Source organism: Pseudorasbora parva, chromosome 12 (genome assembly GCF_024679245.1).
Source record: "Pseudorasbora parva isolate DD20220531a chromosome 12, ASM2467924v1, whole genome shotgun sequence".
NCBI classification, from domain to species: Eukaryota; Metazoa; Chordata; class Actinopteri; order Cypriniformes; family Gobionidae; genus Pseudorasbora; species Pseudorasbora parva.
In genome coordinates, this window is record NC_090183.1 from 9,031,198 (window position 1) to 9,048,309 (window position 17,112).

The 17,112-nt window shown below is 38.9% G+C and overlaps 1 protein-coding gene and 1 long non-coding RNA gene across 4 annotated transcripts in view; one reads left to right on the forward strand and one right to left on the reverse strand.

Annotated features, from left to right (window-relative positions):
* Nucleotides 1-1,330: 1,330 nt before the first annotated feature.
* On the forward strand, nt 1,331-6,144 carry LOC137093460 (uncharacterized). 2 transcript variants are annotated; one of them, XR_010908465.1, is made up of 4 exons: nt 1,331-1,747; nt 2,306-2,363; nt 2,780-2,855; nt 5,807-6,144. It is a non-coding gene; the product is annotated as an uncharacterized lncRNA (long non-coding RNA). The 2 variants fall into 2 exon arrangements; XR_010908466.1 differs by having other exon boundaries at nt 2,306-2,344.
* Nucleotides 6,145-8,774: 2,630 nt separating this feature from the next.
* Nucleotides 8,775-17,112, reverse strand: part of ccdc85al (coiled-coil domain containing 85A, like) — a 38,074-nt gene continuing 29,736 nt past the window's right edge. The window contains exons 3-5 of one of the 2 annotated variants that reach the window (XM_067458949.1): nt 15,493-15,550; nt 13,328-13,364; nt 8,775-9,968 (exon numbers count right to left, since the gene is read on the reverse strand). In XM_067458949.1, the coding sequence (XP_067315050.1) occupies nt 9,963-9,968; nt 13,328-13,364; nt 15,493-15,550 (101 nt within the window). In that variant the 3' untranslated portion in view covers nt 8,775-9,962. The remainder of the gene's footprint in view (nt 9,969-13,327; nt 13,365-15,492; nt 15,551-17,112) is intronic. The other variant, XM_067458950.1, reaches the window with a different exon arrangement.

Here is a 17,112-nt window from a genome sequence, read left to right on the forward strand (position 1 = left end):
TGATAACTTTTAGCATTAGACATTCTGCTGACTAAGTAACTTTGCAACTACATGTCAACTTATTCTACTAACCCTTACCCAATCTAATGAGAGTTGACATGTAGTTGCAAATGTACTGTGTGCTTTTGCTATATTTAAAGTGGACTATCTGAAGAAAGTGTAACTTCATTTTTAAAGGAAGTGTATGTAAGGGTGCTTTCACACCTGCCTCATTTAGTTCGGTTGAATCGTACACTGTAAAAAAAACACGTAATTTTACGGTAATAGTCTGTATTTTTTTACAGAATTTTCCTGTTTTTTCATTATACAGTGAAATGCCTGTTGTTTTACAGATATTTGCTGTAATTTATATTTTGACTATAAAATTTATACGGGAATTCCTTGTATTTTGGTATTACATCAAATTTCCGTTTTTTAAGAGGAAATTTCTGTATTTTTACATAAGTTTGATTAATATTTTACAGATTTTTTCTGTAAAAATAGAAAACAGGAAATTAATGTATACTGTAAAAAAAAACGTAATTTTACGGTAATAGTCTGTTTTTTTTTACAGAATTTTCCTGTTTTTTCATTATACAGTGAAATGCCTGTTGTTTTACAGATATTTGCTGTAATTTATATTCTGACTATTAAATTTACGGGAATTCCTTGTATTTTGGTATTACATCAAATTTCCGTTTTTTAAGAGGAAATTTCTGTATTTTTACATAAGTTTGATTAATATTTTACAGATTTTTTTCTGTAAAAATAGAAAAAAGGAAATTAATGTATACTGTAAAAAAACGTAATTTTACAGTAATTGTCTGTTTTTTTACAGAATTTTCCTGTTTTTCATACAGTGAAATGCCTGTTGTTTTACAGATATTTGCTGTAATTTATATTTTGACTATTAAATTTACGGAAATTGCTTGTATTTTGGTATTACATCAAATTTCCTTTTTTTAAGAGGAAATGTCTGTATTTTTACATAAGTTTGATTTATATTTTACAGATTTTTTTCTGTAAAAATAGAAAAAAGGAAATTAATGTATAGAAATATATATATATATATATATAGTTTTTCACATAAACACTGGAATTGGCCTACATATGCAAATGTATCAACACTTCAGAAATAATATTTTTATATTATATAGTTTAATATTTGTATAATATTTTATAATTAATAAAACACATTTTAATACATTCAAAAATAATGTATATTTACATAACATTAATTAATAGATGAGTATATATGTAGCCTACCTTTTATAGAAATGAAAAAAAAGGTTTATGGAATTTGTCTTTTAGTTTAATTATTTGCTTTTTAAATAATTATAAGATTATTTAATAATATAATAATGTGTGTATGCACGTCATTTCGTGTTTGCGTAAAAGAGCTGGTAAATCGGGTAAATCAGTCTTTGAAGTTAACAGACTTCCATCACTACTGCAACTGATCACATCTTGTTCCGCTTGTCAAAAGTAAGCCTATGTCTGCTGCGTTTGGTGTTTTATTACGCATTTATTTTCATAATATCGTAAAATAAAATAATATAATAACACTTTCTTACTTTAAGTACGATGATATTTAAATGACAGTCATAAAGATTTTAAATATTCGAACCGAAGGAATTCCCGCCTTGGCGCAAGGATACATTCCCTTCTAAGCACACAGTGGGGCAACTGCGCGTGCGACAGGATTCACTTGACCTTCAGCTTTGCCGTGGCCCGTCAATCTTGGATGATGTGAGGCGCAAATAAACAGGTAAAGTGCATGTATTTTAATTTAAAAAAAAAAATGTTTTACCGCTTTGAATCGTGTTGACTGTGTTTATATTAAACTTGGGCTCAGCCCGTTAAGTTAATGATTTAAATTCTTTATAATGTTTAAACTTTATAATGTTAAGGCTTCAGGTGATGGTACCGTGTAACGTTATTTTTGTATCTTAACTTACTTTATAGTTTTAGTTTTAGCTTTCTGTTGCATTTTGTTACCAAATGCTATTTTTCCGTCGTCTAAAAGCTCAAAAATGCCGTCGACGAAATAGGGCGATTTTTTCTTTTCTTTTTTTCCGTCGACGGCTGTTTGGCAATAAGTTTACCTCAGGTGAAAAACGGCATTTTTTAAGCTTAGACGACGCATACATCCGACTATATAACTTACAAGTAGTCAGTTGTAGACGTCGTCTAAGCTCAAAAATGCAGTTTTTCACCTAAGGGAAAAATTATTTGACAAAAAGCCGTCAACGGAAAAAATCTCGCTGTTTCGTCGACATGTCCCATACACTTAACGTTACACGCTTGTTTTTGTCTCTCCCTGCAGATAAGTTGAGAGCTGCCAGAGTCAAGATCAGGAAGAAAGGTGATCGTTGTTGCACCATGTAAATATGTTTGCAGATTACACTTGTAATAGTTGTAGTGTTTCAGTGAAAACTCTAAAAGGTTATGTAACGTTAACATCAAGCACTACACAGAAATGAGCCACTTTACCTAACTTATATGCATGTTGCATGTCATGCTTCAGAAATTACAGCGCGTAGGCAGTCATCTTCATCAATAAGTCTCTGAAAAAATACTATGGCTGCATGGATCTGCTTGGTTACAAATATTCTTAAAATATCTTCCTTTGTGTTCAGGAATAATTAATGACTGAATTTTTGTATTAACTAACCCTTAATAAGAAAATAAGCAATCAATTAAGCAATCAATTCTTTGTTTATATGATTTTTACCGGATGTGTATTACTCTTGCAAAATATATTACTCAACATGAGTCTTGTATTATGTGCTTTATTAAGGTCAAAGTGATGTCTGATAGCCCTTCAAGCAACTCAAATGCAGCCTGTGGCATTCTTGATAGAATGTCCCTTTCTGGTGAGTACATGGTGTACTATATAGTAATTTTTGGGAAATTATGATGTCATAATACATTTATTGTATTAATTTATACAATTTACATTCATTGCATTTAAATGTAAAGAATTTGTAGGGTCCGCATCCTCACTTACACTCACACGCGCATCCTCACAAACACGCGCATCCTGACAAACACTCACACGCGTATCCTCACAAACACTCACACGCGCATCCTCACAAACACGCGCATCCTGACAAACACTCACGCGTATCCTCACATACACTCACACGCGCATCCTCACATACACTTACACGGCCATCCTCACAAACACGCGCATCCTGACAAACACTCACACGCGCATCCTCACATACACTCACACGGCCATCCTCACATACACTCACACGCGCATCCTCACATACACTCTCACGCGCATCCTGACAAACACTCACACGCGTATCCTCACAAACACGCGCATCCTGACAAACACTCACACGCGCATCCTCACATACACTCACACGGCCATCCTCACATACACTCACACGGGCATCCTCACATACTCTCACGCGCATCCTGACAAACACTCACACGCGTATCCTCACATACACTCACACGCGTATCCTCACATACACTCACACGCGCATCCTCACATACACTCACACGCGCATCCTCACAAACACTCACATGCGCATCCTCACATACACTCACACGCGCATCCTCACATACACTCACACGCGCATCCTCATATACACTCACACGCGCATCCTCACAAACACTCACACGCGCATCCTCAAATACACTCACACGCGCATCCTCACATACACTCACACGCGCATCCTCACAAACACTCACACGCGCATCCTCATATACACTCATGCGCATCCTCACATACACTCACACGCGCATCCTCACAAACACTCACACGCGCATCCTCACATACACTCACACGCGTATCCTCACATACACTCACACGCGTACCCTCACATACACTCACACGCGCATCCTCACATACACTCACACGCGCATCCTCACAAACACTCACACGCGCATCCTCACATACACTCACACGCGCATCCTCACATACACTCACACGCGCATCCTCACATACACTCACACGCGCATCCTCACATACACTCACACGCGCATCCTCACAAACACTCACACGCGCATCCTCATATACACTCACGCGCATCCTCACTTACACTCACACGCGCATCCTCACTTACACTCACACGCGCATCCTCATATACACTCATGCGCATCCTCACATACACTCACACGCGCATCCTCACAAACACTCACACGCGCATCCTCACATACACTCACACGCGTATCCTCACATACACTCACACGCGTACCCTCACATACACTCACACGCGCATCCTCACATACACTCACACGCGCATCCTCACATACACTCACACGCGCATCCTCACATACACTCACATGCGCATCCTCACTTAGACTCGCGCATCCTCACTTACACTCATACGCATCCTCACATACACTCACACGCGCATCTTCACATACACTCACACGCGCATCCTCACTTAGACTCGCGCATCCTCACTTACACTCATACGCATCCTCACATACACTCACACGCGCATCCTCACATACACTCACACGCGCATCCTCACTTACTCACGCGCATCTTCACTTACACTCACGTGGATCCTCACTTACACTCACGCGCATCCTCACTTACACTCATACGCATCCTCACATACACTCACACGCGCATCCTCACATACACTCACACGCGCATCCTCACTTACTCACGCGCATCCTCACTTACACTCACGCGCATCCTCACTCACGCGCATCCTCACTTACACTCACGCGCATCCTCACTTACACTCACGCGCATCCTCACTTACACTCACGCGCGCATCCTCACTTAGACTCACGTGCGCATCCTCACTTAGACTCACGTGCGCATCCTCACTTAGACTCACGTGCGCATCCTCACTTACACTCACGCGCATCCTCACATACACTCACACGCGCATCCTCACATACACTCATATGCGCATCCTCACTTAGACTCGCGCATCCTCACATACACTCACACGCGCATCCTCACTTAGACTCGCGCATCCTCACTTACACTCATACGCATCCTCACTTACACTCATACGCATCCTCACTTACACTCACATGCATCCTCACATACACTCACACGCGCATCCTCACTTACACTCACGTGCATCCTCACATACACTCACACGCGCATCCTCACTTAGACTCGCGCATCTTCACATACACTCACCCGCATCCTCACATACACTCACATGCGCATCCTCACATACACTCACATGCGCATCCTCACATACACTCACCCGCATCCTCACATACACTCACATGCGCATCCTCACTTAGACTCGCGCATCCTCACTTACACTCACGCGCATCCTCACATACACTCACCCGCATCCTCACATACACTCACATGCGTATCCTCACTTAGACTCGCGCATCCTCACATACACTCACACGCGCATCCTCACATACACTCACATGCGCATCCTCACTTAGGCTCGCGCATCCTCACTTACACTCATACGCATCCTCACTTACTCACACGCATCCTCACTTACACTCATACGCATCCTCACTTACTCACGCGCATCCTCACTTACACTCATACGCATCCTCACTTACTCACGCGCATCCTCACTTACACTCACGCGCATCCTCACATACACTCACCCGCATCCTCACATACACTCACATGCGCATCCTCACTTACACTCACCCGCATCCTCACATACACTCACGCGCATCCTCACATACACTCCCGCGCATCCTCACTTACACTCAGGCGCATCCTCACATACACTCACACGCGCATCCTCACATACACTCACCCGCATCCTCACATACACTCACATGCGCATCCTCACTTAGACTCGCGCATCCTCACATACACTCAATGATTTATTACTGAGGTTTCTTTTCTCTCTCACAGATGCCTTTTCAAGATAAACCCCGAGACGGGATCAAAAGTCGAGATAGAAGAACACGCCAAGAAAGGAACTGGCAGTCAGTCTAAAGGTTCTTTCGTTGATGAGCAAAATTGTGGATTATGGATGGATGGAGTAAAAACTTTCGTAAGCGTGTCAAATCTCTCTTTATTACAATAGAGAAATTCTTGAGTGTTACAGACTTTGTTTTCGTGATTTAATTATTTTATTTTCATGACTCATCTGTTGATGAGACAAATCCACTTTTTCGCCATATATGTGTATAACAAATTGCTATTGTACAATATCTTACATTGTTGCAGTTATTATAAAAAAAATTGTATTGTTGTAGTTATGAACTAATTGTTATATTGTTAAAGTGTTGAAGTCATGAACTAATTTTATTATTGGTATGCTGCTTTGTTTTTTTTAATATTTTTGCAGTTATGATATAACTTTTTATATAGGTATATTGTGGTCATTATGAACAAACTATATTGTGATCACATTACTATTTTAAAACAACTTTAAAGTTCAATTTTTTAAATAAAAACTACAAAAACAATCTTTTGCACTCTAGGGTGGTTATTTGAGTTGTAGCAATGTTCAATCTAATTGGTAATTTCATAGTTTTTACATAATTTTCCACAATTTGTAATCCTTATTTTTTTACATAATTTTCTTGTTTAAATATAGAAACTCATATAAATGACAGATAAAACCTGTATTTTGAACTATGGAAAATTACTGTAATTTTACGTGTTGGTTATTTTACAGTTTTTTTCTGGCGCCCCAGCTGCCGGAATATTTCCGTTTTTTTACGTGTTGGTTATTTTCTGTTATATTACAGTTTTTTTCTGGCGCCCCAGCTGCTGGAATATTTCCGTTTTTTTACGGGTTGGTTATTTTCTGTTATTTTACACAGTTTTTTTCTGGCGCCCTAGCTGCCGGAATATTTCCGTTTTTTTACGGGTTGGTTATTTTCTGTTATTTTACAGTTTTTTTCTGGCGCCCCAGCTGCCGGAATATTTCCGTTTTTTTACGGGTTGGTTATTTTCTGTTATTTTACAGTTTTTTTCTGGCGCCCCAGCTGCCGGAATATTTCCGTTTTTTTACGTGTTGGTTATTTTCTGTTATTTTACAGTTTTTTTCTGGCGCCCCAGCTGCCGGAATATTTCCGTTTTTTTACGTGTTGGTTATTTTCTGTTATTTTACAGTTTTTTTCTGGCGCCCCAGCTGCCGGAATATTTCCGTTTTTTTACGTGTTGGTTATTTTCTGTTATTTTACAGTTTTTTTCTGGCGCCCCAGCTGCCGGAATATTTCCGTTTTTTTACGGGTATTTTTTTTACAGTGTACTAGAGTTCGTTTCCCTCTTTGGTGCGGTTCGTTTGGTCAGGTCTGAAAGCAGCAATCGCACTCGGGTGCGCACTAAAATCGGACCAAACAAGCGTACCGAGACCTCCTTAAAGAGGTGGTCTCGGTACGATTTCAAACGAACTCTGGAGCGGTTTGTTTGTGGTGAGAACGTGATCCGACCTCGAACAGAACCAACTGCAAAAGTACTGATCATTTTTGGACTGAACCAGCTGCCGTAGTTAGCTGCGCTGACATTGTGTGCATGATATTATTACCTGATAGATCGTTGGCAATTTTTTCGGAAGATGGAAGCATGTCAAGAGTTAATAATTAATGCACGCCTCCTCTTGAAGTGACCTCCGCGCTTCATTATAGAAATGTTTTGTTTGCATACTGTGGTAAATACACACCGTTTAGTAGATTATGGCCAGGGACAAAACTGGCCCGCGCAGTCGTCTCTCCATAGTGTTATTATAGTTTGCTGGCTTTGCCTCGCCTGTTGGAATTTTCCCACATGTAAATTCTGACCAATCGAAAAGCAGTTTAGGAAATACGCCATGGCCAATGAGTGATGTGGATGTTGTCACCTGCCTGCGTTTTGGTTCGTTTCAACTGGTTCGGACCAAAGCAATCAGTGTGGTGTGAAAAGGAACCAAAAAATCTGAAAAATGCAACAATGTACAATTGTTTGCCCTTGGTTCGGACCCAACGAACCGAACTAGAGATGTGAAAGCACCCTTAGATTGTGGCCGAAACAGGTGCTGCAGGTGTATCCCTCTCCCCCTCCCCCCTGACTCGAGGTTGCCAGATAGGCTGCAGGATCCAGCAGAAATATTTGTAGCTGCAGCTGTGGTAACTAGAGCAGATCTGGCAACCTGGATGGTTAATTCTGACTCTGTGATTGGTCGATAGGTGGAGGGCGGAGCTACAGGCCAACACACATCATGTCAACATCAACATCAGTTGAGGGCTGCAACAACAACTTTTAAATGACAATATCCTGGCCGGACTACTGTTGTCAGTGATATAAATATTTGAAATTAACATGATTTCTCAATGTCTAGTGACATATCAGGGCCCTTTTATGATTCATTGAAATAAATTTCTTACATACAGTTCATTTAAACAAAACTAAAATTAAAAACGCAAAAATAAAAACAATTCCCATACGCAAATTTGACAACAGCATAGCATACTGCTGTTTGAAATATTTATCATGGCTTGATGCACGTTTGCACTAAAGAATAGGCAGCATGTACTGCATAATATTCAGTGAATATTTAACTACATTTCCTAGCCAAAACTAGTGTACAAGGGATTTGATTTTAGCTGTAATTTGAGAAACTCAAAGAAACTAAGAGAAAGTATCTGCAGAAAACACAAAGGTATATGCAGCGCTATGATAAAGGGCCTTTTTAAGGGACCTTAAAGCACCAGTTCTTATCTAAACAGTGTTTCTGTCGTCGATAAGAGGATCAATTGATTTCATCACAGGCAAATACTCAGAAACTAAAATCCGTCCGGAGCCTCCCTGCTTGAGCAATGATGAAACGGATTGAGGTCGGCTCAGAAGCCGGATCTCAAACCCAAAGCGAAAAGCTTCTGATTTCATGGTATAACAGTTGAGAAAATATGAATTTATTCATGACACACAAAAATAAAGGCTTGTAATAAAGTCCTCACTGATGTTATGGCACAATAAAGAGTTCTGCTTCATATAGAGATGTTTGATGTTAAAACAGATTGGATGGTTAAACTCAATTGGCAACCTGGGAATCTAGCTGCTCCTGCAGATTGCTGATTAAAGCTTTGTGCTTTAGTATTAGTAAATAATAAATTCCATGCATGCATACATAATGAAAATCCTTTAATATTTTGCACATAGATATATTCATATTATTATTGTTATAGTAATAACTGTAAGTCAAAAATAATAGTCATTATATGCATATAAAACTAATCCATTAATTTACTATACTATGCTGTACTTCTGTATATAAAACAACATGAAGAAACACCTCATTAGCTTATATACAGGAGCTTGGAGGGAAGGAATAATAAAGCCAATAATCACGCATACATACACACACGGAATCAGTGCAAAACACTGATAAGGTTATTCAGTCACTGACAACATGTACAGAGTCCATTCTGCTTTCGTTGATGACCATGAACCGTACACAAACATCTTGCACTGGTGTCAGTCATGTAATAAAAAACAATCCAAGATACGGAAAAACTAGCAAACATGATACTGATATTCCTTCATGGATGCCTGGATGAAAAATGAACATTAAAGATATTTCAAATAGCTTTGGTTGACAAAAAAACTGCATAAATAAACATCAAGGACAGGGAAGCACCTTCAGAGAAGCCACAGCGTCGTGTTTCATGTGTCCTATTGCTACTCAGAATGATACAGAGAGACACCGATATAGAGAGAGGGACGGCTCGAGTGTTTGATTACCCAAATGCAGTGCTGTTAAACATCTGAAAACCACAGGAGACATTTCGATTCTCATAGCTGTGTGTGGGTGTGTCTGTTTCTGTGGTTTGTGTGAGCGTCTTCTTACACCAGAACGGGTGGGGAAAACATCCTGCGTCTCACTTCTAGTCCCCTTTGAAATGATTGCACCAGAGGGTCCACAAAGCGAAGTGCTGTTATGACAACTGAAATGGGGCAAGACTGCTCGGCCCATCGCGTACAAGGTGAAAGGATGGAATCTCTGCCTGGTGAGAGTGGGGCTCCAGGGGCCTCTGCGTCACCCCAAACCGCCAAGCAAGGGCGTGGTCAAGAGGAGCCATCAAAACTGTGGAGACAGAAGTTTTACATTAAGTGGTTACAATTTAAAGCAGTAAAAATCATGACATCAAAAATCCATGCGCTAAATCCATGTTAACCGTTAAACAAAGTAACTTCCCCTCCATCTTGCAATTACTTCTCTGATGAGGTATTTACTGGTGCGAGGACGGGGTAAACTTTTACTCACATAAAATCCACCAATAGCAAACCACAACCATCCAATCAATTCCCAATGGACATAATCATGCACCGCCCTACATTAGAAGCTGTCGCAATATGGAACATAAGACTATCGCAACTTCCTTTTTATGCTGATTTTATTTTATTTTATTTTTAAAATAAAGTTTTGCAGCATTTAGTGTTTGAAGCATCTGCATATTCTTTAAAATGGACAAAATAAACTTTTAGCCCATGCACAATTACATTATTCAGCCTTTCATTAAAATACTGATGACCACCTTTGGGGAAAAAGTACATTTGAGCATACTTTTAAAAAGTAACACTTATTACAGAAATCTACTTTAAAATAATAAAAAATGCATGTTATAGTTAATACTTATATATACCTATACTTAAAGGGGTACTTCAGCACTGGGAAGACGAATGTGTATTTAAATTGGCTTATTTATGTAGTAGAAATGTGAAATTATTTTTGAATTTGGTGCCTTCTAGACTTAGCCTAGAAATCTAGACGCACCCTAGTGGCAGCAAATCTATTTTGCTGCGAGTGAAGTCTAGCAACTCTCAATAGACTTCTAAGCTAGAAAAACCAAACTTGGGTCAGGACAATAACATTGTGTATAGAGTCGGTGGGCGGGACTTAACATAATGACGGGAGAGTTGCGCTTGCGGGCTACAAGTAAACACAGAAGCTGGCGAATGGCGGCCTTTCAAATCGGCTTTGGCCGCATCTCTGGAAGACTTGGAGTTAAGCTTTTCTCTGAGAAAAGAACAAAGAGCGGCACTGAAGTCATTCTTAAAAAGGGAAGATGTGTTCGGAGTTTTGCTGACCGGATACGGCGAAAGTTTAATCTATCAACGAGCTCTGGCGCGTTTTCAGTTCATGCCTATGGGAGCTTAAGTTTTGATAGGAATTAATTTGTTGAAACACTCACTTTGCTCTGCCGGCCGCTCCATTTACATGAATGCTCACAGATGTGAGCTGAGTGCTGTGAGTGTGATCCCACCCCCCATGCACAGGATGAAAACATGCAGAAATATCTCCCTCTACTGGCTGTAGCCTCTGGCCAATCTGAGGATTTTTTCCAGAAATAAAATACATAAATCTCTCATCTCAGGGGGACATGAGGGGAGGAAGCACGATCATTTGAATATACTACCGGATTTCTACTGATACAAAGCTTAATGCTAATCGCTGAAGTATCCCTTTAATTGCATGTTATATACAATGAACTGAAAATGTATTATAGTTTAAATTAAATGCAATTAATTGAACGTTGGAGTGCTTTTTGACCCAATAAATTCAGAATGAAACGGAAGATGCGATCTTTTCTTTCCTGTATATCTGAGTGAAACGGCTTCTCAAACAAGAAAAGATGTTGGGCGGGACTTGATTTTGTCCTTTAGGAATTGGTTGGATGTTTGTGGTTTGCAATTGGTGAGCACTGGTTTTCAGTGTGAATGCCGCGAAAAACACATCTAGAACTGGAAAGAGCTTTTAGATTGACTGTGTAAATAGATTTGACAAGAAATCTGAGGTATATGTTTACAGACTGCCGAAAGCTACAGAAAAGAGGAGCAAATGGATCGCTGCAATTCACAGAAACAAATGACTCCAGAAGCGAGACGTGGATTTACAGTTATTATTTTGTTTCAATATGCTACTTTCCAGTCATGTTTTTTTCAATGTGCCATGTGCTCTCTTGTCTCATGTCTTTTCCCCGCTTCCTTGTTATATTTACCCCACCTGCTTTTCCCTTGATACTCTCCTCATTTCCTATCCCTTGAGTGCTATTTATTTGTGACAATTCTCTTGTTCCTGTTGGTTGGTTTGTTAAACCTATATTTGTTATCCCTCAATGTTTTTGCTCTACACGGGTCTTTTGTTTGTTTTTCCACCCTGTTGGCTGTAGTGATGGGAGAAGCCAGAGCCATACAGAAAGTGAGTTGCGACAACGGAGGTTCAAAACGCTTGATAGTCACGTGATTCATGTATAGACCTCGAATAGTTCCAGGAAGTGCTTTGGCGGGCAATTCAAATTGTCAGTCACAGTGACAGAACTGCAATTTTTGGTAATTAATAGTCAATAAATGCATTGATTTTCAATAATTTTCGAACACATCGACATGTTATACTTAACTAATATGTAACTTTCCATACCTTGCAAAAAAATATATATATTTTTTTCTCTAATTCCATAACGATGAATGAAACGGAATTAAGATGTGCTGATAATTTAAAATCTTCCTAATTAAACGTCTTACCCTTTAAAAGTGCATCACGAACAGTCTGTTCTGCTGTAACTCAATGGCGTGGCTGCTACTTCCGGGAACTATTGAGAGTCTCCACGAGCCACCATTGCTGTAAAAAAACGTTCCATTGGAGTCTATGGAGTTGTCGCAACTCTCTCTCTATATGGCTCTGGGAGAAGCTAAGCTTTTTGAAATTTTGAATCAACCAATTGCTTGCCAGAATGATTTAATGTTTCGAAGCATTTGAAACGCCACTGGCTGGTCAGAACATTGCCCAAACATGCATTAAAACAACTTTTACAAATCAGTTGCAAAAGATTTATTGAAGGTATAGTTTATTAAATGCAATTAACAAGTCATCTGATAGCATTAAATATGAAGTGTCTTTATAATATGTTATTTATTAAGTCATAAGGCTTTTGTGTCACAACATGTGGCTGAAGGAGAGCTCAAAAAGGTTTTTTAATGGAAATGGAACAGCACGTGTGTAACATGCACACACAAACAAAAACCGACAAACAAAGTGAAGGTGAGTAGCTTAAATGGGCAGTGATAATAAGGAGATATAATGATCGGATGAGTGTCCGTGGGAACTTAAACTGGTGGGAAAACTCAAACAAAGGAACACATGTGACTGAAAACAAAACTCAAAATCCACGAATATGAAACTAAAGATAAATAAGTCCAGATAACTGTGACATTTAGTTTGTTTTATGGGGAGCCTGGTTAATCAGACCGATAAGAGACTTGCAACTACAACTTTGTATTATAAAAATGAGTCATCAAATGTCTACAGATTTATAAAATTGATCTGAGATCAGGTAAAAATCAGACACTGGTTCATGGGTTCACAGATAGCCAATTTGAATTTAAAACTGTGCCTATTGAGCGATTTTAAACAGTTCACCCATAAATGTGTCATCACTTACTAACCTCTGTTTTGTTCCAACCCTGTATTATTTTCTTTCTTCTGTGAAACAAAAAAAAAGAGATATCTTCAGGAGAGCTTTATTGAAACAAGTAAAAATGGATGGTGGATATATATAAAGGCACCATAAATAAATGGATATATATAAAGGCACCATAGCACCATAAATGCAGTCCATGCTCCTTGTGCTCTATATTTCAAATCTTCTGAAGTCATTACGGTATTGTTCACCTCTACCATAATTCACAAATATCATGTGCAGTGTTTTTCAAACTTGCTTTTGTTGACCGCATGTTGTTGAATGCAACCATAAAAAAGATTTTAGAACTCCTGCAAAGGGGAACAATTGCCGAGCTAAGCAGTTTATATCATTATTTTTTTTGTTTTACAGAGGAAAGAATATACTACAGGCACCTTAACATGTCATGAAGGCGAGTAAATGATGACAAAGTTTTTTTCTAGCAAAATGACAAAACTCTTCCTTTAAACACAGGTGTTACGAGAGGATTACAGAAACAATCTTTGTATTGGCATGGAAGTTAGTGTCCTTAATAACCACAAACAACAATAAATAGAAAATCGTACGGTGGAAAAAATCTGCATTCCTGTGACCGTAGTGAAATCTTGATGGGATTGGTAAAGTAATCCCTAAGGATAAATGTCTGCCTTTGAGCTATTAAATATTAACAAAGCCATTTTCTGCCCCTGCTGGGCAGCTTTACGAGATCACATATAGACAGGGTCACCTCTACTGTTGTATTCATACAAGGACGCATACATGCATTGATAATGGTGACACTTGCATGTTTTAAAGGGTTAGTTCACCCAAAAATGAAAATTATGTCATTAATTACTTACGCTAATGTCGTTCGACACCCGTAAGACCTCCGTTCATCTTCGGAACACAAATGAAGAGATCTTTGTTGAAATCTGATGGCTCAAAAAGGCCTCCATTGGCAACACTGACATTTCTTCTCTTAAAAGGCACTAAAGATGTTGTTACAAAGCTCACTATCTCACTAGTTGTTCTACAATAATTTTATGAAGCGACAAGAATAGTTTTTGTGCTCAAAAAAACTAAATAACTTATATAGTGATGGGCCAATTTCAAAACAAAGTTTCGAACCGTTATGAATCAGCGTATACTGATTCATGATTCGGATCGCGTGTCAAACTGCTGAAATCATGTGACATTGGCTATCCGAATCATGAATCGATACACTGATTCATAATGGTTCAAATCTTTGTTTTGAAATCGGCCCATCACTATATAAGTTGTTATTTAGTTGTTGTTTTTTTGCGCACAAAAACTATTCTCGTCGCTTCATAAAATGATTATAGAGTCACTGTAGTGAGATGGGCTTTGTAACGACATCTTTAGTGCCTTTATGGGTCTTGAGAGAGGAAATGACATTGGTGTCAATCAAAGCCTTTCTGAGCCATCGATTTCAACAAAAATGTCTTCATTTGTGTTCTGAAGATGAACGGACATCTTACTAGCCTGACAAGCCAGACCCACATCAAGATGTTTGGTCTGGAAACTCACCATAGACAGGGCTCAATCCGAGGGGCGGGATAAACGGTTGTCTTTCAAACTACCTCTGCACGTGATAGGATAGCGCTACACCAACCAGAGCAACGAAGGGGAAACAGAGCTCGTTGATAGATTAAACATTCGCCGTATCCGGTCGGCAAAACTTCAAACACATCTTCCCTTTTTAAGAATGACTTCAGTGCCGTTCTTTGTTCTTTTCTCAGAGAAAAGCTTAACTCCAAGTCTTCTAGAGTCGCGGTCAAAGCTGATTCGAAAGACCGCCGTTCGCCAGTTTCTGTGTTTACTAGAAGCATGCAAACGCAACTCGGCCGTCGTCATTATGGCCCCGCCCACCGACTCTATACATGATGTGATTGGCCCGGCAAGAGTTTGGCGTTTACAGCTCAGAAGGGTATTGAGAGTTGCTAGACGACACTCTGCACTAAGCTTGTTGCGATGCATCTGCATAGTATAATGCTGCCTTGTTCAAAATAAGGTTTCTTATAAGGCAGCATGATTTAGCTGCCTACTGTTTTGCAATAAACAGGAGCACACCAGTGAGGCCTGAAAACGCTGTCCAGGTAGGCAGCTCATTAGGGTTTGGAACAGAGCCGAAGACACTGAAGCAGAACTCACCTGTCCCAGAGCTTCACATTTCTGCAGTTGTTGCTGCAACATCCTGCTGATATCAAAGCTGTGAAGATAAAGAAGAATCTTGTGAATTTTAGTTTACAGTAGTCGGGTCTGGAAACAATTTTCTTTATTTTTAATATTGTGTAAACTTTCCAAGACAGACAAAGGGCTTAGAGATCATTAAGTAATGATACAGTATATGTTTCTGTAAAAGCTACCATGGAAAATTTTGCAATATACTGAAAATATATTGATTTTGCGTTTATTACCAATCTGTTGAATAGTTTAATATTGTACCACCATTTCTGGTCCAGTTACATCATTATAAACCTACTTTTGTACTATGAGTCGAAGGTGATTTGTCTCGGTTAAATGAAGAAGAAATTACTATGAGCCATAAAAGCCTAATGTATTAAATATGATACTCAACAAAAAAACACTTTTTAAGGATTTTTTTGTTTTTGTATTATTTATTTTGTCTAAGATTAAATTAACTGTTCCATTAAAGTGTGTGTGTGTGTGTGTGTGTGTGTGTGTGTGTGTGTGTGTGTGTGTGTGTGTGTGTGTGTGTGTGTGTGTGTGTGTGTGTGTGTGTGTGTGTGTGTGTGTGTGTGTGTGTGTGTGTGTGTGTGTGTGTGTGTGTGTGTGTGTGTGTGTGTGTGTAGCCTGGTAATCCCTATGTTATGGGGACAAAATGTCCCCACAAAGATGGCAATATCCGAAATCCTTGTCCTTGTGGGGACATTTTTATGTCCCCATGAGGAAAACATCTTATAAATCACACAGAGGGAGTTTTTTTGAGAAAGTAAAAATGCTGAATGTTTCCTGTGATGGGTAGGTTTAGGGGCAGGGGCAGTGTAGGGGATAGGATGTACAGTTTGTACAGTATGAAATCCATTACGCCTATGGAAAGTCCCCATAAAACATGGAAACACGACGTGTGTGTGTGTGTGTGTGTGTGTGTGTGTGTGTGTGTGTGTGTGTGTGTGTGTGTGTGTGTGTGTGTGTGTGTGTGTGTGTGTGTGTGTGTGTGTGTGTGTGTGTGTGTGTGTGTGTGTGTGTGTGTGTGTGTGTGTGTGTGTCAGGCTTTACATTGTTAATTATATTGATTGAGGTTGAAAAATATGTATGTGAAAAGTTCGAAGTGAAAATGCTAATACATTTTTTTAATTACAAGTTTATTACAAACCCGGAGAGATGGTTGTTTTCACCAGAAGATCCAGTTATGTCTTTTTGATGAAGAATGATATGGTCTAAACTTATTTTCAGAAATTAAGCATGCAAGAGCGAATTTTTCACAATAAGATCTCTAACATACATTTAGAAAATAAAGTGAGTTTTGGTTACACTTTATTTAAAGTTTTCATTGTTTAATTATATATTTAATACTGAATATTACTACATGTATAGGGTTTAGGGTTAGTTGCATGTTATGCATAATTTAGTTATTACTACAGTGAATGTACTAGAGTAAAATGTAAAAAAAAATTATAACAAGGACACTGTAAAATACATTTTCAATTCATGCCAAAGCTGAAGTTGCATTTATTATTTGAGATTGTTTCAAAGAGCATCTTGTGCTTAAATGGATGGAAATCTCAGTCTTGATTATGTGATATTGGG